The sequence below is a fragment of the Oncorhynchus gorbuscha genome, linkage group LG23 (assembly GCF_021184085.1).
Source record: "Oncorhynchus gorbuscha isolate QuinsamMale2020 ecotype Even-year linkage group LG23, OgorEven_v1.0, whole genome shotgun sequence".
Lineage (NCBI taxonomy): Eukaryota > Metazoa > Chordata > Actinopteri > Salmoniformes > Salmonidae > Oncorhynchus > Oncorhynchus gorbuscha.
Window position 1 is genome coordinate 40,742,589 of NC_060195.1, and position 26,081 is coordinate 40,768,669.

A 26,081-nucleotide genomic window follows, 5' to 3' on the forward strand; every position below is an offset into this window, starting at 1 on the left:
TTACCCACAGTTCTAAGGGAAAATAAGAGCTAATGTGACATCAGTTATGGTGTAACCACCACAGCATCTGTGCACCATACTGTTCCTGGACAAACCAGTACACAACAATTGACTAAAGGTGCTTCCAAACTGACCGAAATGACACATCCAAAACTCAGTCAAACTAATGGTGTTCAATGACAGCCATGCTTTGGGGCAAAGCAAAAGTGAAAGATATGGGACGCAATACATTTTCGTTGCAATGTCCAACTGAAAAGTTAGAGGGATCACAAATGTTTTTTTTACATAGCACATCCTGGCTAATGATCTGTGTCAGCCAATTGAAAGCGAAAAACCTGGTGTCTACCGCCTCATTTCACATCAGTCCACCACACACCCGAAAGCACTCAGCAGACAACTATGCATCAGCAGTGGTATAAAGCTGCCCTACCACCAACACACTTGCACAGGATAGAATTGCCAGTCAAATACTTATCATTCAAAAAAACAACACCAAGTCCAATGAAACAGATGACAGTCAACCTCCGTTTATTCGTCCAGCAGGAACCATTTCATCCACTTCACACAGTCCCACTGTTATCATACTTTTTTAGGACTTTCTTTTAGTAGAACGTATCTGGAAGCTTGCCCTTTTCATCTGGGGTGTTTGTGGTACTGCTAGGCTGTCCTGGCTGCCCCCCTCCCCAGGATCAGAGCCCTGAAGCCGGGCTGTGGTCTCTGCCAGCATGTCCATCAACAGTTCCACCCGGATCTTCAGGGCATTATTCTCCTCCTGTAACTCCCGGTTCTTATTCTTCAGGCGGCGGATGCGGGTTCGGTCCCCTGCCTTTGGACTCCGGACCTTGGCCCCTTGGGGCGTCTGCTGCAACAGCCACTGGCCCTCCTGGAAGATGAGGCTGTGGCCCCCCAGGGTGAGGGCCAGAGGGGCGTAATCGGGCCCCAGCTCGGTTTCACGGGAGTTGAAGTCAAGGTTGTAGAGTGAAGAAAGGGAGGCATCGAGCCTGGCGGGTGGGAGTTTGGGGTTCCAGTTGCCTGGGGAGCGGAGGGCCGTCGACGGGGTCCCCAGTTTATCCCACATCTCTCTGAATATGGATATCTTGGGGCGGCGCTCTGGCTCATCTCGGGTTCTTGCGCCGTGTTTGCTCCTGCCCTGGTGAATCATTTAATACATTTGTCTGGGAATGTTTTACACTAATGCAGGCATGATGCATTGCACAACATTCATTTTGTGCACAAGAGAACTGAAAACAGTGTTTCCATAGTCCCTAAACGTCTAGGACAGGGATAGACAACATTCCTTTCGAGGGTCTGCATGCTTTTGCTCCAACCCTGCTTTAAAAACACCTGACCACACATTATGTACAGAATGTTGCATGAATTCACAAATGTAAAAAAAAAAATCATTCCTCCAAAAAGTTTGTATTAACAGTCAAACAGCCCCTCAATACATAAACTTGTGGTGTCCAGTTAAGAGTTCCCCCTCTGGGATACATTCAAGTGAATGTAGAAGTTCAAGTCTTGGCAAGAGAAGCACCACCTCTTCCATTCAGCCCTGATCTGATTCAAGCTAGAGGCGTCACTACAGACCAGGGTTTGATCCCGGGCTGCATCACAACCGGCCGTGATCAGGAATCCCATAGTGGCGGCGCACAATTGGCCCAGCGCCGCCAGGATTAGTGGATATGGGGGGGGGGGGGAAATTCACTTAGCCCATGGCGCTCTAGCGACTCCTTGTGGCAAGCAGGGAGCCTGTAGACTGACCTCGTTGTCAGTTGAACAGGGTTTCCTCCGACACATCGGTGCGGCTGGCTTTCGGTTTAAGCGGGTGGGTGTTAAGAAGCGCGGTTTGGCGAGTCATAATTCGGAGGAAGCTTGACACAACCTTCATTTCCGAGCCCGTTGGGGAGTTGTAGCGGTGAGACAAGATCAAAGTTGTGGAAAGGATTTTTTAATTTTTTATTTAAAAAAAATAATACCACAAATGGAGATGAAGACTTAATCATAAACTTACCCACTCCTCCTGCCACTCCTCTCTGATGCTTTTCATGCTTCTCAAGGTGTTTAGCGCCTTGGGTTTGAGAAAAGAACTGAATAGATATGACTTATTATTCTGTTATGGTACGGAATCTTTGCACATCACCATAGCAACGGCATGGAAATGTTGGAGGACAATGACATTTAGAATCATTCCAGTGTACAGCAAGACTCCTGGATAGTAATAATCCTAAATTACATTTTCTATAATTATTTTCAAAGCAATCTTAAAGTGCTTCAAAAGGCAAAAAAAAAAACAACCCAACAAGGATTGGATACATCATGAGTAGCCTAGCTATAGCTAGGTCAAACAATAAGAGTCCAAATCTTTGAGTGCATGCATCTTCCAAAGATGGAGGGACAGTTTATGGTTTGATCAGAGGAAGGATGATGGTTCAGCTACTGGACTTCTCCTTCAGAATGTATGGCACTCTCTTGGTGCCATACAGCAGCTCTGGGCACCAGAAAGCTCCCCCACACAACAGTGTCGTAGCCAGTCGTCCTCACTACGAGCCCTCTGCCTCAGCATCTTCCATTCCTCTCAAGCCTCAGGGGACTCTTCAAATCTATGATTTCAAAAGATCAGGAACCAGCAGACAGGTCAAACGAAAAAGCTGGTCCAGTGTTGATGCATCATTTGAAAAAAAATATATATATATATATATATATATATATATATATATATTAGCCAGCTAGCAAAGCCAAGAACAGGTGACCTGCCAGTCCAACTGCAAATATGTGGGTCAAAACCACCAGAAATAAGCAAAAACAAAAATGTAAATCCAAAAACAAGTCAAAATTAACAAACCCTTACAAATAATTTAAAATGTCCATATTTACAGGATAAATAAAGTAGTATTACTCCACTGTGAAGACTATCCAGACGTAGCAGAAGCTGTGTTGTATCCCCTCATCTTAAATTGAACACCCCCCCCCCCCCCCCCATCTCCAATTAAGTCTATAAAAAGGTACCATATGCTGTTCTCTCTGTGGTTATCGTCTTTTCCTAAAACTAAATCAGATTTTCCTCAAATGACAAACTGGTAAAGCTGAAGGATTTGAGGAGCCCGAACACATTAGTGTTCCATATGTGCATAGGTCTCAAATTATTTCAAATTTCTACCCAACTTCAATACAAATAGAATAACTAATGTTTAACATTCACAAAGTTAGCTGCTTTATTTATGAAGACACAATTTCAATACAAAGTAAATGAGTGCAAATGAACCAAAAGATTGCATTCAAATAAAAATTTACAGATTCGCAGATATCAATTATCAACAGTAATCCAAATGTTTTTTGTTGTTGTTGAGGTTTAACACTTTAAGATCCAGCACAGATCACTGGGCCATACAACATAAACGAAATCACCAATGGAAAACAGGGGATTCCAAAAACCATTTCACACAATATACTTGTCATTAAAGGCCCAGTGCAATCAAAAATCTGTTTTCCCTGTGTTTTATATCATATTGTTCAAAAGCTGATTAAACGTGAAAAAATGAATCAGTGTTATTTCCTGATTGTATTTTCAACAAGCAACTATCTACACAGGACCTTTTAATCAGCCTGTTTGAATGGGCTTTAGCTTGGGCTTGACATCACCAGGCAAATAGTTGGTTAATAGACCAAAAACAGCGTTCCTAACCTCACTGCTAATAACAGCTTCATTAAATTCTCCTCCCCACTAAGACCAATCCAAGTTACTCGTAGCAAAATTCTTGCTAGAAAAATAGTTTAGCTAAAAAGCTATTTTGGTCCATTTTAATGAAAAACTATTACTGTAAGGTACTCATGTGTTACGCAGATATTTTTTATATTGATATAGAAACAGCTGCATTGGGCCATCCAGCTCTCAAAGGCACTTGCCCATTGGCCAAAAACAGGTCATGTTTACCTTACCCAAAATAAAATGGTCAGTTAACATGCACAGAATTTGGCCCATTTAATCGTTAAAATGTATAGTATATTTCTTTAGGTGAGATGGCATTTTAGGTCCAGATAATGACATCAGAATTGAATTATTCTGACCAATGACCAGTCATTTTTTATTTGCATGTGCATCCTCCTACTTTGAATGGGGTAGGATAGAGAAAGTCTAGACCGGGGATGGGCAACTTCGATGGGGGTGAGGGCCACAAAAAATCTGAACTCATCTTGGGAGGCCGTAGTGGCGTGGGTCTGCATACCCAGACATGCAGTCAGAGCAGACCCTAGCCTTTGAGGCCAAAGCAAAATTTGCAGTTTTAAAGCAAGTTTGCTGAAAATCTACATATTTTGCAATGGAGTGGAGAGAAGATTTAGCCATTTTCTAAACAATTTCATGCAATTCTACTCATTTTGCCATGGGGCAGAGAAAAATGTGCAGTTTTACAGCTAACTTACTGCAATTCTACACATTTTGTAATTGAGTGGAGGGAAATGTTTGGTAATTCAACCATGATTACTGCAAGTTTAGATCGCAACAATATTTTCTTTGGTCTTTGGAAATTGGTCCGCGGGCCTACAAAGGGAGGGCTGGGGCACCAGTTGCCCATCCCTGGTCTAGATGATTCTAGCCACCAATCAGGGCTGAGTATGTAAATATCTTTACATTTTTATCAACACACCCACAATATCAGACTGAACATTTCAATGGCAAAAGGAGGCCCTGGGAAATAAATTATAAATATATTGAGTTATTTTCAATAGATAAACAGATTTAGACATACAATGATTTCAAAATAAAATAAGCATGGGGCTTTAACATTGTTTGGATGCATCAGCACACATACAACAGTCTAACCACTTTCAGTTAAAAAAATTGCATGTTAATTTTACAAGGACATGTGGATAATTTATATACTTTTAAACCTTCTACAGTAGCCTAATGGTAGACAAGTGAAGTAAGATTACATTTTATTATTTGGCAATAATGTTTGCAAGGGAGTTGCTTTTTCCGCAAGCATTTTTCTTATGGCAAATTAATGACACTAAACACACCGGCTAGCTAGCACACTAGTCAGACAGCACACTGGACAACTAAATAAAATGCTTAGGCCTATATTCTGTCTAAATTGAAAAACACTTAGGCCTACTGGAGTTGCAAGGTGGTTTGCTAAATGAAGGACTACAAGCACAATTTGAGCTGCGACTCACTCTACCCAAACAGGTGCTTCTTTCAAATCAATATCACTGTTCGCTTAATAGTATGAGTAATCCGCTTAATAGTATGAGATGAGACATACAGTTAACAGCCAACCACTATATGAAGAAGTTTAAGGAAAACATCAACTAAAATTGCTCCTTTTGTAATGACCACCCAGAAACAGTTGTGCATCTTTTTTGGCATTGTTTGCATGTAAGAAAACTGTGGCAAGACATCAGTAGGTTTATAATTGAACACATTTATGAAGATTTTACACTATTGTGGAGAGATGTACTGTTTGGATTCTTTACATACAATAGAAATAAGCGGAATCATTTTTATGTAATTAATTTGATTATTCTTTTTGCCAAATTTCATATACACAAATGTAAATTTACAAACAGAAAACCACATTTTCGTATCCTACAAAAATAAATCGAACTGTATTTTTAAGACGGTTAAATGCTCTACTAACAAAAAAGCTGTTAGAATTGTAAGTATATGCATGGCCCTTAAGGTCCTTGTGTAATTGTAATGTGATATTGTACCCCCTAGCTCGATTGTCCATTGTTTGTAATCTATGTATGCTTGTGTTCCCCCTCATGTGCTTTATGTATTGATTTGTTGTTAATTAAAAAAACATACAGTTAACAGCATTAGAAAGCTTAAATGTTTCCCTTCTTAACCATTTGATAACACCTGCCAAATGTGGGTTTCTTTTGGCTGTGTTTGATATGAGCTATCACTTGGAATGCAGGTTTTTGGAAAAGATGAAACTAACTTTACTAATTAATGGATAGGCCTACCCTGTTTGTTTTCATCAAAAAAATGTTTTTGTTCCATATTTCAGTCTGAAACATGCCTTGGTTTAGGGGGACTGTAACCTCAGTCTAAATGGCACACAAGCAGTTCGTGAAATAGCCTACGATAGGCCTAGACCAGACACTTCTATTATTTCAAACCTGCAGCTCAAGGTTGGAACACATCTTTCCCTACTTCAATCAACCAATCCATTTTGTTGTCTTGATTTGGCAATGAAGGTAGCTTGTCTACAGTTGTTAGTGTATCCCATCATCTCTCCTTTAAGCTCTTCTCCTCCTGCTCATCCCTTAAGGTCCCCCACCCTCTTCCTCAGTCAGGTCGAGGACAGAGCTGGCGAGCTGCTTCAGGTCCAGATCCAGGTAGAACCGACACATAGAACCCAGAATCCCCAGGACGGAGAACCCGATCAGAACCCACAGAACCTTGGCACTGAAATACAGAGGGGCTAGTCTGGGAAGAGCAAGAAAGAGAAAATAAAATTCTCAGCAAAGCATTGCATAATAAAGAAACAATGACTATTGATATTGTTGGTTTGGAGTATATTGACTAAACACAACCAAATTAATTTGTACAGAATACAAGATTCAACTTTTCAGAAAAAATATATATAATCCTATGGGACAAATAGGGGAAAGTGACAGTTGAGAAAATGTTCAAGCCTCCAGATAATAGAAAACAGACCACCCCATTTTGACAACTCTGCAAAAAGAAGGCTCTGGTATCCACATGTAGAAGGCATCTGCTGCTATTTATTATGAGGGAACAAGGATTCTGACCCTATACATCAAAATGAAATCACTCCTTACTCTCTTGAGAATCAATGATCTAATACTCCAGACATGTAATGCCAAGGAACATAACGATGATCTGCAATGCCAAGAAATGAGGCATAATTATAGGAACAGGCCCCGAGGGACAAACCGATAGGTCATTACCGTCCATGTGCCGATTTAGCATAGCCCCTGAAGTACTGGTAGCGCCCGTACAGGTATAGGAGCCCACATAGTGCTGACAGACCTAGGTGATGAAGAGAAAAATATCATAATTTAGCAATTAAAAGGGAAATCTGAGAATTAAACAACAAAGCGGTCAATCCGCCACTTCTTTCAGTAAACAGCTGAGGGATGGGGGCAGGAGAAACCACTCTCAAATTCAGATATGGAGCTATGGATGCAAGGACTGGCCATCCATGATATCAAAAGAACAGTTTTAATCATATTTTGTGGCTTTACAGTGTTTGTTAACAATTACATACTTCAAACAATGGAGTAAAACAAGCTTATATTATTGGCTTGTGATGGAGTGAGACAGTTGAACTAAGCTCATGAGACATTTGTAAGTTATACTCTTCAAGAATCAACGGCAATGTATCGGTTATATTTGTATTCCAAGTCAACAGACCGTGCCTGTCAGAGATTGGCAGTATTTCTGTTACATGTATTTGAAATACACATTTAATGGCTTTTGAAATATGTCATTTTTGTTAATGGCCTTAACTAGAATCCAATGTATTTCGTAACAAGATTAGTATATTTTCAAAATAGTTTTCAATAACCATTTTTTACAGCGGCTCACAATTGTGGCGTCCTGGCATCGGTATCAGAAGTCTAATTGCACTATGGTGTGATAAGGGTGTCTGCTAAATGACCAAAACGTAAATGTTAAAATGAACACCTGCAAAGCATGTTTAGTATTACTCTCAATGCTCCACCCCCAAAACAAATGACCAATAATAAATACCCAGTGTGCTTTGCAATTGTTCATTTCTACATGTACAGTTTGTTCATTTAGCAGACACTCTTATCCAGAGCGACTTAGTCAGCTAAGGTTGATAAACAACCAAATATTAGTTATTTATAGCAAGTAATTTTGCCCCCGCCCCATTACTGAGAATGTTTTTGCAGTGAAGGCATGTTAGAAAATGCTTGAATATACAAAATACCTGTATTTCATCTAGATCCAATACAAAATTATTTAGCTTTTAATTTTTGATACATTGGTATCATTAGAGTATTAGAATCTTGTAAAAACATATATTTATATACACTGCTCAAAAAAATAAAGGGAACACTTAAACAACACAATGTAACTCCAAGTCAATCACACTTGTGAAATCAAACTGTCCACTTAGGAAGCAACACTGATTGACAATAAATTGCACATGCTGTTGTGCAAATGGAATAGACAACAGGTGGAAATTATAGGCAATTAGCAAGACACCCCCAATAAAGAAGTGGTTCTGCAGGTGGTGACCACAGACCACTTCTCAGTTCCTATGCTTCCTTGCTGATGTTTTGGTCACTTTTGAATGCTGGCGGTGCTTTCACTCTAGTGGTAGCATGAGACGGAGTCTACAACCCACACAAGTGGCTCAGGTAGTGCAGCTCATCCAGGATGGAACATCAATGTGAACTGTGGCAAGAAGGTTTGCTGTGTCTGTCAGCGTAGTGTCCAGAGCATGGAGGCGCTACCAGGAGACAGGCCAGTACATCAGGAGATGTGGAGGAGGCCGTAGGAGGGCAACAACCCAGCAGCAGGACCGCTACCTCCGCCTTTGTGCAAGAGGAGCACTGCCAGAGCCCTGCAAAATGACCTCCAGCAGGCCACAAATGTGCATGTGTCTGCTCAAACGGTCAGAAACAGGCTCCATGAGGGTGGTATGAGGGCCCGACGTCCACAGGTGGGGGTTGTGCTTACAGCCCAACACCGTGCAGGACGTTTGGCATTTGCCAGAGATCACCAAGATTGTCAAATTCGCCACTGGCGCCCTGTGCTCTTCACAGATGAAAGCAGGTTCACACTGAGCACATGTGACAGACGTGACAGTCTGGAGACTCCATGGAGAACGTTCTGCTGCCTGCAACATCCTCCAGCATGACCGGTTTGGCGGTGGGTCAGTCATGGTGTGGGGTGGCATTTCTTTGGGGGGGCCGCACAGCCCTCTATGTGCTCGCCAGAGGTAGCCTGACTGCCATTAGGTACCGAGATGACATCCTCAGACCCCTTGTGAGACCATATGCTGGTGCGGTTGGCCCTGGGTTCCTTCTAATGCAAGACAATGCTAGACCTCATGTGGCTGGAGTGTGTCAGCAATTCCTGAAAGAGGAAGGCATTGATGCTATGAACTGGCCCGCCCGTTCCCCAGACCTGAATCCAATCGAGCACATCTGGGACATCATGTCTCGCTCCATCCACCAATGCCACGTTGCACCACAGACTGTCCAGGAGTTGGCGGATGCTCTAGTCCAGGTCTGGGAGGAGATCCCTCAGGAGACCATCCGCCACCTCATCAGGAGCATGCACAGGCATTGTAGGGAGGTCATACAGGCACGTGGAGGCCACACACACTACTGAGCCTCATTTTGACATGTTTTAAGGACATTACAAAGTTGGATCAGCCTGTAGTGTGGTTTTCCATTTTAATTTTGAGTGTGACTCCAAATCCAGACCTCCATGGGTTGATAATTTGTGTTTTTGTTGTCAGCACATCCAACTATGTAAAGAAAAAAGTATTTAATAATAATATTTCATTCATTCAGATCTAGGATGTGTTATTTTAATGTTCCCTTTATTTTTTTTGAGCAGTGTATCTTTTGCCCATGTCTGCCTGTCGTCAAACATAAAATCTTCTTTTCATTTCCTCAATGGGAGTCAACTTGACTCAAAGAGGAAGTCACTATAAAAACATTCAGTGAAATTGTCAGAAAAGGCATGGGGCTCTGTGGGTGCACTGAAGCAGCAGAGAATGTATTTTGGGTGCCTACCTTGGCTGAAGAAGAGTCCAGACACCCATAGGATGATGATGAAGATTGGGAAATATTCAGAGCAGTTGGCTCTAAAGAAACAAAACACAAAAATCCATCCAAGAATCATTGAAAAATGCATAGCAAGCACATATGGGCAATTCTACAAATGTGGCAGCTTTTAGGCAAACATTAAATCCATTTTTCTTGACCGAGGTGGCAAATGCGGTTGCTTTTGGGCATGCCATTTCTGATTATAACATTTTTCTTGACCAAATTATCTTGCAATGTATTTGGGTAAATATTCCTGGGTTCAAACAGACAGTTGCAAGTCAAATTCAAGGGCTACTACTAATATTTATTTTCAAGGACCATCAAGTTGTAATAGCTCCTCTCATGCAATAGTTTCTAGTCGCCACCAGATGGCATTATATCGCCACAACATCATGATTATTATTTTTACTATTCATCATAACCTTACAAGTTCTAATCAACAATGCGTGTTTCACTACTTGTTTACTACATACATGATGGTAAATCAGTATTGATGTTGACTGATTTCCTTATATGAACTGTAAACAGTAAAATCTTTGAAATTGTTGCATGTTGCGTTTATATATTTTTTTCAGTGTACATGAAATTGTCTTTATTTCACACGACATTTTAGGTCCCACAGGCTGTCCCAACATGTCATGAAAGTGAATTACCGACAGCGTAAAGGGCCCTCTAAAATGATGCATTCTATACCCATTTGAAGAGAAACAAGTTCATGTGTTTGATAAAATAAAATATTCTCTCAGGGAACCCTATTTAAATTTTAGGGGACCTCACATGGGACCCATTCTGCTAAAAGTCCCCAAAGCGCACACTTTCCTGGGTCACTCGTCTTCAGTTCGCTGCAGCTAGCGACTGGAACAAACACTCAAAACAGTTTGATCTCAATCTCTTCATTCCGACTCAACCATGGGCACTGACAATTGTGGCGGCTTCGCGTTATGTATTGTCTCTACCTTCTTGCCCTTTGCTGTTGTCGGTGCCAAATAATGTCTTAGGTCTCCATGTAGTGTTGTCTCTTGTCGTGATGTGTGTTTTGTCCTGTATTTTTAATCTCAGCCCCTGTCCCCGCAAGAGGCCTTTTGGTAGGCCGTCAGTGTAAATACAAATGTGTTCTTAACTGACTTGCCAAGTTAAATAAAACCACTGTACAACTAACCTCTCTCCCTGCTTGCTTCAATGCTTCCTCCGTCTCATTTTCCTCCATAGCCCGACTCACAACTGTCTCACTACTCGCTAGAAAGAAAATGTGTTTTGTTACGACAATTTATAGCCCATCTTTTGATTATAGCTAGCTGACTTAATTTCAGTCAACTGCTCCTGCTGAGGCCAGGCAACGTTAGCTTCCAACTGCATCCTTCTAACCAGCTAGTCATAGCCAGGTAACGCTAGCTAGAGAGGTAACAGCCAGAGTTCTTGAGCTACCTAACTAGGTAGACTGACTAGAGTGTTGTACACATTTTCCGAGAGTCAATGCTTTTATTTGGGGGAAGTATGTTGACACGGCAAGAGTCGAGGGAGGTTAAACACATTCCCACTGTCAGCGGCGTCTCACTGCTACTTTCCCACACTGACCTGGAATAAGGTAGTTATTTTTAACATCGTTTATGTCGTGGGCGGAATTTCCCGTTGTGCAGTGTAGTGAATGAATGCGACGCTAACAAGGAAAATCCGGGGGAGCAGGCTTACTTGAAAAAAAAAATTGAACCTTTATTTAGGCAGATCAGTTGAGAACACGTTCTTATTTACAATGACGGCCTACATAACGAGCATAGATGGCTTCACTCGTTTGCAGAGCTAGCTATACAGTGTTTGTCAGATCAAGAAGGCTTCTGAGCGTTGATCAAAGCTGGGAACGCAATAATAAGTGCTTAAATGATAATTAACAAAATAAAAAAAGGTGTGTAAACGGCATTTACCCTCTACTACATCACTGGCTGAGTCTGGCAAATACCATGGTCATGTGTGCACCTCAGCCACGCTCAAAGTCCTAAACGATATAACCGCCATCGATAAGAGACAATGCTGTGCAGCTTATTCATTTACCTGGCCAAGGCTTTCGAGACTGTCAATAGCCACATTCTTATCAGCAGACTCAACAGCCATTGTTTCTCAAATGACTGACTCGCCTGGTTCACCACTACTTCTCTGATAGAGTTCGGAGGGTCTGTTGTCTGGACCTCTGGCAGTCTCTATGGGGTGCCACAGGGTTCAATTCTCAGACAGATTATTTTCTCTGTACACATCAACAATTTCGCTCTAGTTGCTAGTGATTCTCTGATCAACATCTACGCAGACGACACCATTCTGTTTACTTCTGGCCTTTCTTTGGACATTGTTAATAACTAACCTCTAGACGAGCTTCAATGCCATACAACTCTACATCCGTGGCCTCCAACTGCTCTTAAATGCAAGTAAAACTAAATGCATGCTTTTCAACCAATCGCTGCCCGCACCTGTACGCATCACTACTCTGGACGGTTCTGACTTAGAATATGTGGACAACTACAAATACCTAGGTGTCTGGTTAGACTGTAAACTCTCCTTCCAGACTCACATTAAACATCACCAATCCAAAATTACATCTAGAATCGGCTTCCTATTTCGGAACAAAGCATCCTTCACTCATGCTGCCAAAACACACCCTTGTAAAACTTGGCAGGATAGCCAATCCTCGACTTTGGCGATGTCATTTACAAAATAGCCTCCAACACTCTGCTCAGCAAATTGGATCACAGAGCCATACGTTTTGTCACCAAAGCCCCGTATACTACCCACCACTGCCACCTGTATGCTCTCGTTGGCTGGCCCTCACTTAATATTCGTCACCAAACCCACTGGCTCCAGGTCATCTGTAATTCTTTGCTAGGTAAAGCCCCGTCTTCTCTCAGCTCACTGGTCACCATAGCAGCACCAACCCGTAGCACTTGCTCCAGCAGGTATATTTCACTGGTCACCCCCGAAGCCAATTCCTCTTTGAACACCTTTCCTTTCAGTTATCTGCTGAACGAACTGCAAAAATCACAGAAGCTGGAGACTCATATATCCCTCACTAACTTTAAGAACCAGCTGTCAGAGTAGCTCACAGATCACTGCACATTGCCCATCGGTAAATAGCCAATCCCCAAACTGTTATTTATTTCAGAAATGTTTGCTCCTTTGCACCCCAGTATCTCTACTTGCACATTCATCTTCTGCACATCTATCACTCCAGTGTTTAATTGCTAAACTGTAATTATTTCGCCACTATGGCCTATTTATTGCCTTTACCTCCCTCATTTTACCTAATTTGCACACACTGTATATAGACATTTTTTTTTCTATTGCGTTATTGAGTGTGTTTGATTATTCCATGTGTAACTGTGTTGTTTGTGTCGCACTGCTTTGCTTTATCGGCGAGGTCGCAGTTGTAAATGAGAACTTGTTCTCAACTAGCCTACCTGGTTAAATAAAGATGAAATCAAATAAATAAAAAAGTAAAAATAAATATTCTGCCAGGCAGACTTTTACAAAAATATAAACGCAACCAGAAAAATTAACTGTTTAACAGAGTTATGGTTCATAATGAAATCAGTCAATTGAAATAAATGTATTATGCCCAAATCTATGGATTTCACATGACTTGGTAGTGCCTGGGAGGGCATAGGCCCACCCATTTGGGAGCCCAGCCAATCAGAATGGGTTATTCCCCACAAAATGGCTTTATGCCTCCCGGGTGGCGCAGTTAGCCTAGCGTCGTCCGGGTTAGGGAGGGTTTATGGTAGAGTAATTACGATTAAATCCTCTGGAAACAGCTCTAGTGGACATTCCTGCAGTCAGCATGACAATTGCACATTCCTTCAAAGCGTGAGACATCTGTGGCATTGTGTGGACTTTTACTGTCCCCAGCACAAGTTAATTACAATTAAGCAATTAAACACTGGAGTGATAGATGTGCAGAAGATGAATGTGCAAGTAGATACTGGGGTGCAAAGGAGCAAACATTTTTAAATAAATGATCATGCTGTTTAATCAGTTTCTTGATATGCCACACCTGTCAGGTGGATGGATTATCTTGGCAAAGGAGAAATGCTCACTAACAGGGATGAAAAACAAATTTCAAGTACCAATTTCAGAAAATGTCAGATTTTCAAGGTATTCCAGTACTTGAATTTCAGAGTGCAAAATTCAAGTACTTTAAGAACCTCAAAACACCTTTGACTAAATATATGTGTAGTTTTAGTCAATAATTAGAACAAGGACTTTCTGTTCCTTGTTAGAAACAAATGGAGCTATTGTCAGACTGGCTGGAATACTGTGTTCCTTACAGGACATTCTGTCTCCACTCAGGGTGGGAGAGACCTTGGGCTTGTAGTAGATTGTTTAACAGGTGGCAGACAGTGTGAGAAGACTTGTGAACTATGTTGCCATTGTGTCTGAGGGACATTTGACGAAATGTGAGGTAAATAGACCAATGTACCAGAAATGATAAGGAGAGTTCGAGAATAAACATCACTGACTATTTTTGACTGGTCTGTTTCATTTCCCCCAGAAACTTAAACTCTGGGGACAGACTGAGTATTTTAATTGAAGTTCAGTTCATGAACCCTGAGAACTTAATTCTGCTAACAGTTTTTAATATTCAAGCACTCTTTTTAGTTGGTTCAATTCCAATGACCATAAGGGGTTGTTATTGGCCCCGCTTGCAGACATGGGGAGATCGCGAACATCAGGTCTCACCAGTATGAAAATGTAATGCAAGGGGTAGGAGTGTGGTATATGGACACAGCTCTTAGCCGTGGTATATTGGTCATATACCACAAACCTCCCTGAGATGCCTTATTGCTATTATAAACTGGTTACCAATGTAATTAGAGAAATAACAATGTATATGTTCTCTCAAAACTGTGGTATATGGTCTGATATACCATGGCTGTCAGCCAATCAGCATTCAAGGCCTCTGACCATCCAGTTTATAAACATGAGATAATCTATGAGCAGAATTACTATTTTTACCTCAATTAGCCACGAAATCCCTCATTTGAAAGACTGTTTTTCTAACCCTTTCCCCCCTACATGGGCCAGCCCCCAAGCAATTAGAGTTCTGAGCTTCGGGCCCTCTCCATTTGAGTGACAGCTCGTAAGGTTGCACACACAGCAGAGCGAGAGGCGGAGCAATGACATGGTACACATGTATGATGTAGTACACCATTTTCGGGTACCACTTTTGGCTCATGAGCTCTACTTTCATAACTACTGGCTATAAAAGTACACAAGTACCTGAGAATCTTTTTTTAAAGAAAATTAATGTATACAAATTATGAATGTGCTATGTTTGAGCAACAGTATCGACTTATTGATGAATACTAATAAATATTTTCCGTTTCTGGAAAAAAAAGTGCAAGGGCTAAGTCACGTTCTGAAAACGGTATTCTATTTGAATAATTTTACAATGTGTACACGTTTCCTGTACATTCCTGATTTATACATGTGGGTATATGTACATGTTAGGGACTGAGGGGCTTTCTGGGATGTGGTATATGATTGCTGTATATAAATAAGTGTTAGCTAGTATGCACCGATGTAAGTCACAAACTCTCTGCCTCCTTCTTTCCACTCCTCTCCTCTTTTGACCTCACCCTCTCACCTTCCCCCCCTACTCACAAGGCAGGCAATACGCTCAACCTCATCTTTACTAGATGCTGTTCTTCCACTAACCTCATTGCAACTCCCCTCCAAGTCTCCGACCACTACCTTGTATCCTTTTCCCTCTCGCTCTCATCCAACACTTCCCACACTGCCCCTACTCGGATGGTATCGCGCCGTCCCAACCTTCGCTCGCTCTCCCCCGCTACTCTCTCCTCTTCCATCCTATCATCTCTTCCCTCTGCTCAAACCTTCTCCAACCTATCTCCTGATTCTGCCTCCTCAACCCTCCTCTCCTCCCTTTCTGCATCCTTTGACTCTCTATGTCCCCTATCTTCCAGGCCGGCTCGGTCCTCCCCTCCCGCTCCGTGGCTTGACGACTCATTGCGAGCTCACAGAACAGGGCTCCGGGCAGCCGAGCGGAAATGGAGGAAAACTCGCCTCCCTGCGGACCTGGCATCCTTTCACTCCCTCCTCTCTACATTTTCCTCCTCTGTCTCTGCTGCTAAAGCCACTTTCTACCACTCTAAATTCCAAGCATCTGCCTCTAACCCTAGGAAGCTCTTTGCCACCTTTTCCTCCCTCCTGAATCCTCCTCCCTCTCTGCAGATGACTTCGTCAACCATTTTGAAAAGAAGGTCGACGACATCCGATCCTCGTTTGCTAAGTCAAACGACACCGCTGGTTCTGCTCACACTGCCCTACCCTGTGCTCTGACCTCTTTCTCCCCTCTCTCTCCAGATGAAATCTCGCGTCTTGTGACGGCCGGCCGCCCAACAACCTGCCCGCTAGACCCTATCCCCTCCTCTCTTCTCCAGACCATTTCCAGAGACCTTCTCCCTTACCTCACCTCGCTCATCAACTTATCCCTGACCGCTGGCTACGTCCATTCCGTCTTCAAGAGAGCGAGAGTTGCACCCCTTCTGAAAAAACCTACACTCGATCCCTCCGATGTCAACAACTACAGACCAGTATCCCTTCTTTCTTTTCTCTCCAAAACTCTTGAACGTGCCGTCCTTGGTCAGCTCTCCCGCTATCTCTCTCAGAATGACCTTCTTGATCCAAATCAGTCAGGTTTCAAGACTAGTCATTCAACTGAGACTGCTCTTCTCTGTATCAGGGAGGCGCTCCGCACCGCTAAAGCTAACTCTCTCTCCTCTGCTCTCATCCTTCTAGACCTATCGGCTGCCTTCGATACTGTGAACCATCAGATCCTCCTCTCCACCCTCTCCGAGTTGGGCATCTCCGGCGCGGCCCACGCTTGGATTGCGTCCTACCTGACAGGTCGCTCCTACCAGGTGGCGTGGCGAGAATCTGTCTCCTCACCACGCGCTCTCACCACTGGTGTCCCCCAGGGCTCTGTTCTAGGCCCTCTCCTATTCTCGCTATACACCAAGTCACTTGGCTCTGTCATAACCTCACATGGTCTCTCCTATCATTGCTATGCAGACGACACACAATTAATCTTCTCCTTTCCCCCTTCTGATGACCAGGTGGCGAATCGCATCTCTGCATGTCTGGCAGACATATCAGTGTGGATGACGGATCACCACCTCAAGCTGAACCTCGGCAAGACGGAGCTGCTCTTCCTCCACGGGAAGGACTGCCCGTTCCATGATCTCGCCATCACGGTTGACAATTCCATTGTGTCCTTCTCCCAGAGCGCTAAGAACCTTGGCGTGATCCTGGACAACACCCTGTCGTTCTCAACTAACATCAAGGCGGTGGCCCGTTCCTGTAGGTTCATGCTCTACAACATCCGCAGAGTACGACCCTGCCTCACACAGGAAGCGGCGCAGGTCCTAATCCAGGCACTTGTCATCTCCCGTCTGGATTACTGCAACTCGCTGTTGGCTGGGCTCCCTGCCTGTGCCATTAAACCCCTACAACTCATCCAGAACGCCGCAGCCCGTCTAGTGTTCAACCTTCAAGTTCTCTCACGTCACCCCGCTCCTCCGCTCTCTCCACTGGCTTCCAGTTGAAGCTCGCATCCGCTACAAGACCATGGTGCTTGCCTACAGAGCTGTGAGGGGAACGGCACCTCAGTACCTCCAGGCTCTGATCAGGCCCTACACCCAAATAAGGGCACTGCGTTCATCCACCTCTGGCCTGCTCGCCTCCCTACCACTGAGGAAGTACAGTTCCCACTCAGCCCAGTCAAAACTGTTCGCTGCGCTGGCTCCCCAATGGTGGAACAAACTCCCTCACGACGCCAGGACAGCGGAGTCAATCACCACCTTCCGGAGACACCTGAAACCTCACCTAGGATAGGATAAAGTAATCCTTCTCACCCCCCCCTCCCCCCCTTAAAAGATTTAGATGCACTATTGTAAAGTGGCTGTTCCACTGGATGTCATAAGGTGAATGCACCAATTTGTAAGTCGCTCTGGATAAGAGCGTCTGCTAAATGACTTAAATGTAAATGTTAAATCTAACACTTGTTATCATGCCACAGATTTGACCATCAACATCATTAAGCCCTGCACAACTAACGTGCTGTTTCCTGTTTGATCACATATAATAAATAACACTCAACTGGGACAACTGGCTGGGGTGATTTCTTTGAACTAATAAACAACTCAAGGAGACCAAATTATATTTGGGGAAATGAAGTAAAGAAATCGGTATTAATTGCAGACATTTGTCATTTCAGATCTAACAGACGTACTGAGCTCTGAAGACTCTCTCAAACTCTGGAGGCCCTGAGGTGCTGGGTGGGGAGACCGAGTACTTGCGTCTGGCGTAAATCACCTGTAGAGAGAAGTAAGCTACAACAAAAACACACATCACAAAATCCATGTTATAAAAATCTGAAAAATAGTTTCCCCACACACTTCTTGACAAGGAAATTGTACCAACACACAAAGAATCCGATCTTTTGAGAAGATATGCATTTTCTGCCACAGGTTAACATTTACAATGTTACATACATTGTGATACAAGTTCACTTAATTACTAGAACTATGATAATGACCACAGGTTTATCATAAAAGCACGGCACTTTTTATAGAAAGAAAATATGATCAACTTACCTTGCTCTAACACACCCAACACCGTTACTCCTGCAATGAGCACTACCTGATCCAGCATGTCTTCGAGCTAAAAGTGACTCTCCTTTCAACCTGGTGTTCAGATGCAAACTGTTTCTCTGACTGAGTAGACCATTCGGTGTCAACTCAGGGGAGAGGCGGCAACTTCCTGATTTGAGTTGCCTTTATCATTAGGGTAATTTATTATCTATTGGGATGCTTCTGTTGGTAACCAGGGGTGATATTATTATTTTTTATCTTGCAAAACTTTTATTCTGGATCAGAATGATCTTGATTCTGTAATCCTCTTTTAAGCCATCCAGGATCAGATCGATGTGGCTGTTAAGACTTTTTCAGAAAATAAATAGTCTCATTCTGATCAGATACCACAATATCAAGATCACATAATACAGCTTTTCAGAGCTTTGAACAGGATTACGCCTTGCCCTCAACCGGACAGGTTATGGTACTACTTCTACACTGTCATAGGGAAAGATAGTGTAAACTACACGAATAAAAGGTAATTCTTTTTTTTTTTTAAAGTGCCTGTATATCACTTAAAAAGTACACACATTTGAAACTTCTCAAATGTAGCCTAGCAACTGACCACATACTTATACTGCGGTCAATTTAACATAATGAACATTTAGTTATCAGATGTAAGAAAGTAATTATATATTTTTAACTTCACTTTAGTCAGACATTTCTTGGTTGTTGTGCCTTTCACCTTTCTAAGTACACCCCGAATCCACCCTTCAAGTGGGATCAAGATCATCCTGAATTTCAGCTTCAAAACTATCCTAATCAGTACCTTCAGTTTTGAAAAATGCAAAAACATCATTTAATCCTGATTTAAAGGTCAGATTAGACTACCAAATATGAATTCCTATTCAGGGGATCAGCATCTCATTTTTACATTTTGAAAACCCCAATTCTAACAATTAATCCTAACCTATTGCCAAAATCCAAATCAGTTAACTTTTGAAAAATTGGACGCACATGGTAGCCATATATGATTGAATTGCATGTTGTGCAAGTACAAGGGTCCAGGAGCAGGCTGTTTCATGAGTCCACGTACAGTGCATTCGGAAAGTATTCAGACCCTTTGACTTGTTCCACTTTGTTACCGCCTTATTCTACAATTGATAAATTAAAAATCCTCAATCTACACACAATACCCCATAATAAACAAAGCAAAATTAAGTTTTTGCAAATGTATTAAAGTAAAAATAGAAATACCTTATTTACATAAGTATTCAGACCCTTTGCTATGAGACTCGAAATTGAGCTCAGATGCATCCTGTTTACATTGATCATCCTTGAGATGTTTCTACAACTTGATCGAATCCACATGTCGTAAACTAAATTGATTGGACGTGATTTGTAAAGGCACACACCTGTCCATAAAAGGCCCCACAGTTGACAGTGCATGTCAGAGCAAAAACCAAGTCATGAGGTCGAAGGAATTATCCGTAGAGCCCCGAGACAGGATTGTGTTGAGGCACAATGAAGGATTCCGAAAAAATGCCTGCAGCATTGAAGGTCCCCAAGATCACAGTGCCCTCCATCATTATTCAATGGAATGAGTTTGGAACCACCGACTCTTTCTAGAGCTGGCCACCCGGACAAACTGAGCAATAGGGGGAGAAGGGCCTTGGTCAAGGGAGGTGACCAAGAACCCTATTTTTACTTTGTCTTCATGGGGTATTGAGTGTAGATTGAGGGGGGAAAAACAATTTAATCCATTTTCGAATAAGGCTCTAATGTAGCAAAATGTGGAAAAAGTCAAGAGGTCCAAATACACTGCATGTCTAGCTATGATATCAGCATAGATCCTATGCCATATCTGGGATGAGTAGCCCTCAGGGGCATGATTCGTGTCAGTCACACATTTGCCCAGCCCTAGCCATTACATCTGGTGAAACACCTTGATCTTTTGATACTTGGGAGTCAGGTGTGTGTCAACTAGGGCAAAAGTGTGTCGACTCGTCCGCCAGGCCCCCGAAGAGTGGAGCTCCCCTTTCCTATGCTACTTGATGCAAGAATAATTACAAGGACAAGAAAACAGATGGAAGAAAGTAATCAACCATCACATCATGATTAACTGTAATGTGATAACAATGTGAATCCAATGTTGGACAGGATTTGACTTACGTTGGCACCTAATATTAATACTGTAATGCTAGCTAGTTAGAATTCAAGCATGCACAAAAATAGAAAACAAAATGCAGAGTCCGTTTCTAAAGAACTATATTCACATAATACTCTTGTTTTACAGAGAACCATATTAAAAGTATAAAATACTTACAAAAATCAGCTGCAATATACATATAAAAATAAGCTATATCTTCGGCAAAAACAATAGGAAATGCATACAAAAAAATATATACAAATTTACAAGTATCCCCTGACACAAACAAGGATGGAATTTAAAAAAAATCAAATATCCCAACTCAAGAGGCTGTATTTGTCATTCAAGGTTATGGCAAAAAAATAATGGCTGCAATGTGTCTTAAGGCAATGATTTCCACTAACATAAAATAAAAGCTGCATGACTAAAGACAAATCTGTACATTATCTTCTCTTTTAGCTGGGTTATTGAAATTACAGTGGGCTGGATGTTTAATAAAGACAGTGATTTTAGTGTGTAAACTGGTCAAACATGGTAAGGAACCTAAAGGGAGACCATTTTAGAAACATGATACAAGAATCACTCAAAAGTGTATGTGTGAGACGTGGGGACAAGGTCCCCATTCGTCACTTTACATTTGAAACCTACCTACATTGGGGGTAATTGCACAACTAAAACGGAGAAACAGTCTGGTCTCCAAATCAAAGACTTCAGACAGTTCAACATATGGGTCCCCACTTAGCAACAAACGGACACTGGCTAACCAAACAAATATGGCCACCACAGTTGAGTTTCTTTAGCTCACCTAGTCATTGGTTTGAGAGTAGAGGATAAATGGCACAGGTCTATTTATGAGCAGACAGTGAACAAAAACTTGGGTGTATTACCACAAACCTTTTACATAGGGGGGAATGTATTACTAGCTCACCTCTGCTACACCGAGCATATATTTGCATTAAAGGCTGCAACTTCAAACAAAGTAGAAGAGGCTGTGTGTGTGTATGTGTGTGGAGTATTCGGTTCACCCTTGATTCAGTGGTTTAGTACTGAGCCACAGGTTCAGTAGTAGTAGTAGTAGTAGTAGTAGTAGTAGTAGTAGTAGTAGTAGTACAGTACTCTATACGTCTTCGAGTCCTGGGAAAAAAATATAAAAATACTCCAATAGGAATCACACAGGTTTTGGCCCTGCGCACCATCATTCATTCTCTTAACATTATATACGCCTTGTGTACTGTATATATTCACAGTACACAAAATACTGAGAATTACAGTCTCCTAGCAGTGTCAGAACAGTAACAGAATTCCATTACTAACCCTCGCTGTTCCTGCATTTCATTGGTTTGGAACTAATACACCAACTTTCACTCTCTCAACGTCGCCTGAAATCCCAATTGTCTGAAGTGGCTCTTTATCCTTTCAGTCTTAATCTACTGACCGGAAAAGGTGAACGATCTCATCCAGATCATCCATCCACTCCTGCGTGCTCTGTCCTTTCAGCAGAGAATCCACCAGGTCACCCTCCCCAGGGAAGCTGGGCAGACTGCTAGCCCCTGATCCAGTGTTGTAGCCAAACGGCAACTGCTGCTGCTGTTGGTTGGCAGTTCTGTTGATCTGGTAGCCCTGCTGGCTGCACTGGAGCCCCTGGCTGACCGAACGCCCCCCCTGCGGCTGACTGAAGGCCCCCAGGTCCGGTAACACCCCTTGGCCTTGGGAACCCTGCTGTTGCTGACTCTGTTGCTGATTGGGTAAGACTTGCCCTAAGGGCTGCTCAAGGGAAACTTGGGGGTTGGCTGCAGTCCTTTGCTGGGCCTGCTGCATCATCTGTTGCTGGGCAGGGTTCATGGCGGCCATGGGCCTGCCGTTGGCATTGGCGCCGAAGGGGGTGTTGCCAGCAGGCATCTTGTTGGGCATGCGGGTCTGCTGCTGCATGTGGAAGGCGTTGGAGTTGACAAAGGAATTGGGCGGGAGACCGCCGTTGCTGGAAGGAGTTTGCTGGGCACCCATTGCTTGCTGCATGACCTGGTGCTGCTGCCAGGCTTGGCTCTGGGCACTCTGCATGGTGTTGGGCATGTTGCCACTGGGCATGGAGCCGGGTAGTCTGGCTAACTGCTGCTGCTGTTTCAGCAGGGCGGCGTTGGGTTGGTTTTTGAGGTGCTGCTGCTGGGCTAGCATGTTCTGTCTATAGGGGGCGCCCATGTTGCCTACGGGCTGCCTCTGCATTGAACTTTGCTGGGAGGGGTGCATGTTCATGTTACTGTAGAGTACCTGCTGCTGTAATGCAGAGTCCATAACACCCCCGCAAGAGGAGAGGCTCATGTCGGCCTGGCTGGCAGCAGGGAGGGCACCAGGTGTGGGGCCACCACCTCCCTGTTGGCCCATGGTCATGCCCATCATGCCTTGTTGTGTCTGGGGGAACATTCGCTGAGCTACGGGGGCGGGGCCCCCCAGCGAGCCAACGTTGACCATTGGCTGAGAAGAGCCTGCAGGGAGAAGCAAAAGAAGCTTTGAGTCACAATAAAACTGAAAAGTTAACCTTTGAATTATAAAAATGTGTAATCCTTATGGAATATGCCATCTTAATCAATACGCTCATTATAGAAGACCAAATCTGTCTCTCAATATTCTTAAAAACAGCTCCATGTCTCCATCACCATTCTTTCATGAATGCTGATAGCAATCGTCAAGGTCAACCACATTATTTTCATGCCATTATAGAATCAAAGAAGGCAAGGAAAGCAACCATTGAGACAGCAGTTCTCTCAAAAGACACGGAACAAATGGGCAAATGTATTTAGAGACGAGAGAACACGTTAGACCCTATTACTAGTTTGCCATTCAAATGATTCACCGAAAGCAACATTTGCACTTGTGAGGTTTATTTGTTTACTGTCAAACAAAGAGTTGTTCTGTGTGAGTCACATCATTTGAGTAAACCTCCCACACAACCAAACATTTCCAAAGGGTTCCTATTCAATTGAAATGGAAGTGTAAGCACTGGTATAGAGTTTGGCTGTGGCTGAGGTGTATACCTGTTCCAAAAATCACCCTTATCCTCAACCCGGCAATTCCAAAACTCGGTCGTCTGGACCCCAAGGGATGCACATTTTGGTTTTGCCCTAACACTACAAAGCTGATTCAAATCATCAAAGCTTGATGATTAGATTATTTGAATTAGCTGAATCAGGTTCGTTACAACTGGGGTTTGATTGAAAACCTACTGGGGGGGTAGTTTTCTTTCTCCCCCTCCAGCAACAGGGCCCAGGTCTGATGGGGCTGGAGGGCCCAGGTCTAATGGGGCTGGAGGGCCCAGGTCTAATGGGGCTGGAGGGCCCATGCTACATTAGGGGTAAACGCTGGTGACGTGGGGTCTTATTTACCTGTAAACTGGGCGACCTGCTGCTGCTGGAAGGGGTTCTGTGCTCCAGGTTGCTGGTTCTGTTGGTCCTGGTACTGGGGAGGGGGCCGGGTCAGGTGCCTCTGGAGCTGCTGCTCCTGCTGCAGACGCTGCTTCTCCTGAAACACAGAAACCACACAAAGAATGCACATGTCATGCATATATGACTGACGTTCCTCCCCATACATTCTCTTTTAGACGAATCAGAGATAAAAGCACCTACTGCGAAACTGTCATAAGCCACTTCTACAAAACAAATCTTATTGGTCACATACATGTTATTGGAGGTGTAGCAAAATGCTTGTGTTCCTAGCTTCAACAATGCAGTAGTATCTAACAATTCACAATACATGCAGACAAATGGCACCCCCTTGTGTTTGTTAGAAATAGATACCATTTAGAATACTGCTTACTCAGGGCTATGCAGCATTAGCAAGTCCAGACAGGTAGCATAGACAGATCCTGTATTGACTTAGCATGCTGGTAGTCATAGGAAAAGTTTAAACCAGTTTTGTGAATAAGCCACAAAGCCTGTGTTTGAATTTCTTTTACCCAAATTATTCATACTATGTACCAAAGAACCTACAGTACATGACCCCAGGCATTTACCTGTTGGGCCATGATCTGCTGCTGCCTCTGGCCCAGTAGAAACTGTTTCTGCTGCTCCATCAGCTGCTGCTGTTGCTGCTGCTTCAGCGCCGCCGCCACCGCTGCCTGCCCCGACAGGTAGGCTGTGTTGCCATGGTTACTTGCCAGGCCGTTACCGGGGCCCCCCGGCTGGGGCGCCATGGCGTTGCCGGGTCCAGGGCCGTGCGTTGTGGTGGGGTATGGGTTCTGCTCCTGCTGAAGTAAAAATGGGGGAAATGTTGTGGTTATGTCCACCAGAAGAACATGGAGGGAGTGAATTGAGTGAGGTTAGGCTTTGGGTACAGTCAAACAAGTGGGGGGGGGGGGGGATATTGGTCCTTTGCTTTGGGGATAAATACAATTGGATGTAAAAGCAGAGGGGAAAAGCATTAAAACCAACACTCAAACTTGACCTAAAACACTTGCTAATCAAATTTATTGATGAAGAACATGGTTGTGTAACTTCAGTTTGAAAGTTCATGGCCTCAAATAAGTGCTTCACTTGACCAGCTGTTAGTACCACAGTTCCATATTTTTCAGTGGGTTGTTCCAACTCAAAAAGCACAAGAGGATTGACCCCCACCGTCTCAGACTGTTCTGAAACAGTTTGTTAGAAACAGATAAGATTACCATTCGTGAAACATTATTTTGTTGAAATCTAATTGATCGCATCCATATCGTTGGGTTGTTGTTTGGCAACCCTCTACGGAACCTCTGGCACTGTAGAGGATTGGAGCAATCCATATAGCTCACATAACCGTGGTTACATACGTAACCTTCGTTATGTTTCACTCCAATATATTGGTATACCCCAAACAGATTTAGTTGGTGCTCGAGGGACCTGGCACATGGTGTACAAGCCCCGCTGCCGGCTTCTGATGGCCTGTCAGCCCCGCTCATGGTGTTGAACAGTGCCGGCATCGTCCCCCATTAACAGCCTATCACAGGGAACAGCTGCCGTCACCATCGACGCTATCAACCTCCTGACGCAGGGCATGCGCCCTCCGTTCAAGGTGGTCCCAGCGGTCCTACTCCTGCCTCCGTACAGGACTGGCAGCAGATGGGCTCTGCCTGTGGTGCCACCAGCCATGCTTCCTGGGAGGGGTACTGGGCCCAGTAGAGGGACTTACAGCTCACTGACGCACCACTCCAGAGGGAGGGAGCTCGTCCCCAGGCTGAGCCCGAGCCTGGCCGACCCACTCGTGCATGGCCAACAATCGCACCAGATTGGAGGCCACAACACCACACACAATAGGTAGGGCGCTCCACCACCCTTTCTGTGTGGCTCAAACCAAGGCAGTGCATACATAAGGTATGCAGTTCCCCAGGGGGGTGCTACCATCACACTGGTCACAAATGGAAGCCATAAACTCAGCCAAGCCAACAAGGCCACGGAGCAGGGGAACGACGCCCTGAGAGAGCTTATGTCGTGACCCGCTTGAAGGAATAGGAAGCCGGTGAGTGATAAATTACCCAGTAGCTGTGAAAAAGAACA

General features: G+C 43.6%; 3 protein-coding genes across 3 annotated transcripts in view; all 3 read right to left on the minus strand.

Annotated features, from left to right (window-relative positions):
* Positions 1-512: 512 nt before the first annotated feature.
* Positions 513-2,073, minus strand: LOC124011018 (protein chibby homolog 1-like). Its single transcript, XM_046323936.1, has 2 exons — positions 2,012-2,073; positions 513-1,150 (listed from the first exon to the last, which is right to left on the minus strand). The coding sequence occupies exons 1-2, from the start codon at positions 2,045-2,047 to the stop codon at positions 590-592; spliced, it is 597 nt and encodes a 198-aa protein (XP_046179892.1). The 5' UTR covers positions 2,048-2,073; the 3' UTR covers positions 513-589.
* A 3,601-nt stretch (positions 2,074-5,674) lies between these two features.
* ltc4s (leukotriene C4 synthase) lies at positions 5,675-18,553 on the minus strand. Its single transcript, XM_046323747.1, has 5 exons — positions 18,438-18,553; positions 18,074-18,173; positions 9,748-9,818; positions 6,919-7,000; positions 5,675-6,433 (listed from the first exon to the last, which is right to left on the minus strand). The coding sequence occupies exons 1-5, from the start codon at positions 18,493-18,495 to the stop codon at positions 6,271-6,273; spliced, it is 474 nt and encodes a 157-aa protein (XP_046179703.1). The 5' UTR covers positions 18,496-18,553; the 3' UTR covers positions 5,675-6,270.
* A 2,114-nt stretch (positions 18,554-20,667) lies between these two features.
* maml1 (mastermind-like transcriptional coactivator 1) overlaps positions 20,668-26,081 on the minus strand; it is a 34,010-nt gene continuing 28,596 nt past the window's right edge. The window contains 3 exon segments of the mRNA XM_046323748.1: positions 20,668-23,045; positions 23,943-24,078; positions 24,569-24,802. Of these exon segments, the coding sequence (XP_046179704.1) occupies positions 21,988-23,045; positions 23,943-24,078; positions 24,569-24,802 (1,428 nt within the window). The 3' untranslated portion in view covers positions 20,668-21,987.

Bases quoted from the DNA above. Each gene is read 5' to 3' on its own strand.
- LOC124011018 (XM_046323936.1), bottom strand. From the start codon at position 2,047: ATGAAAAGCATCAGAGAGGAGTGGCAGGAGGAGTGG. The intron at 1,151-2,011 runs GTAAGTTTATGA...ATGATTCACCAG, and splicing joins AGGAGTGGCAGGAGGAGTGG to GGCAGGAGCAAACACGGCGC.
- ltc4s (XM_046323747.1), bottom strand. From the start codon at position 18,495: ATGCTGGATCAGGTAGTGCTCATTGCAGGAGTAACGGTGTTGGGTGTG. The intron at 9,819-18,073 runs GTACGTCTGTTA...TTGTTTCTTTAG, and splicing joins GAGAGAGTCTTCAGAGCTCA to AGCCAACTGCTCTGAATATT. The intron at 6,434-6,918 runs GTAATGACCTAT...TGCTCTTCCCAG, and splicing joins GCTAAATCGGCACATGGACG to ACTAGCCCCTCTGTATTTCA.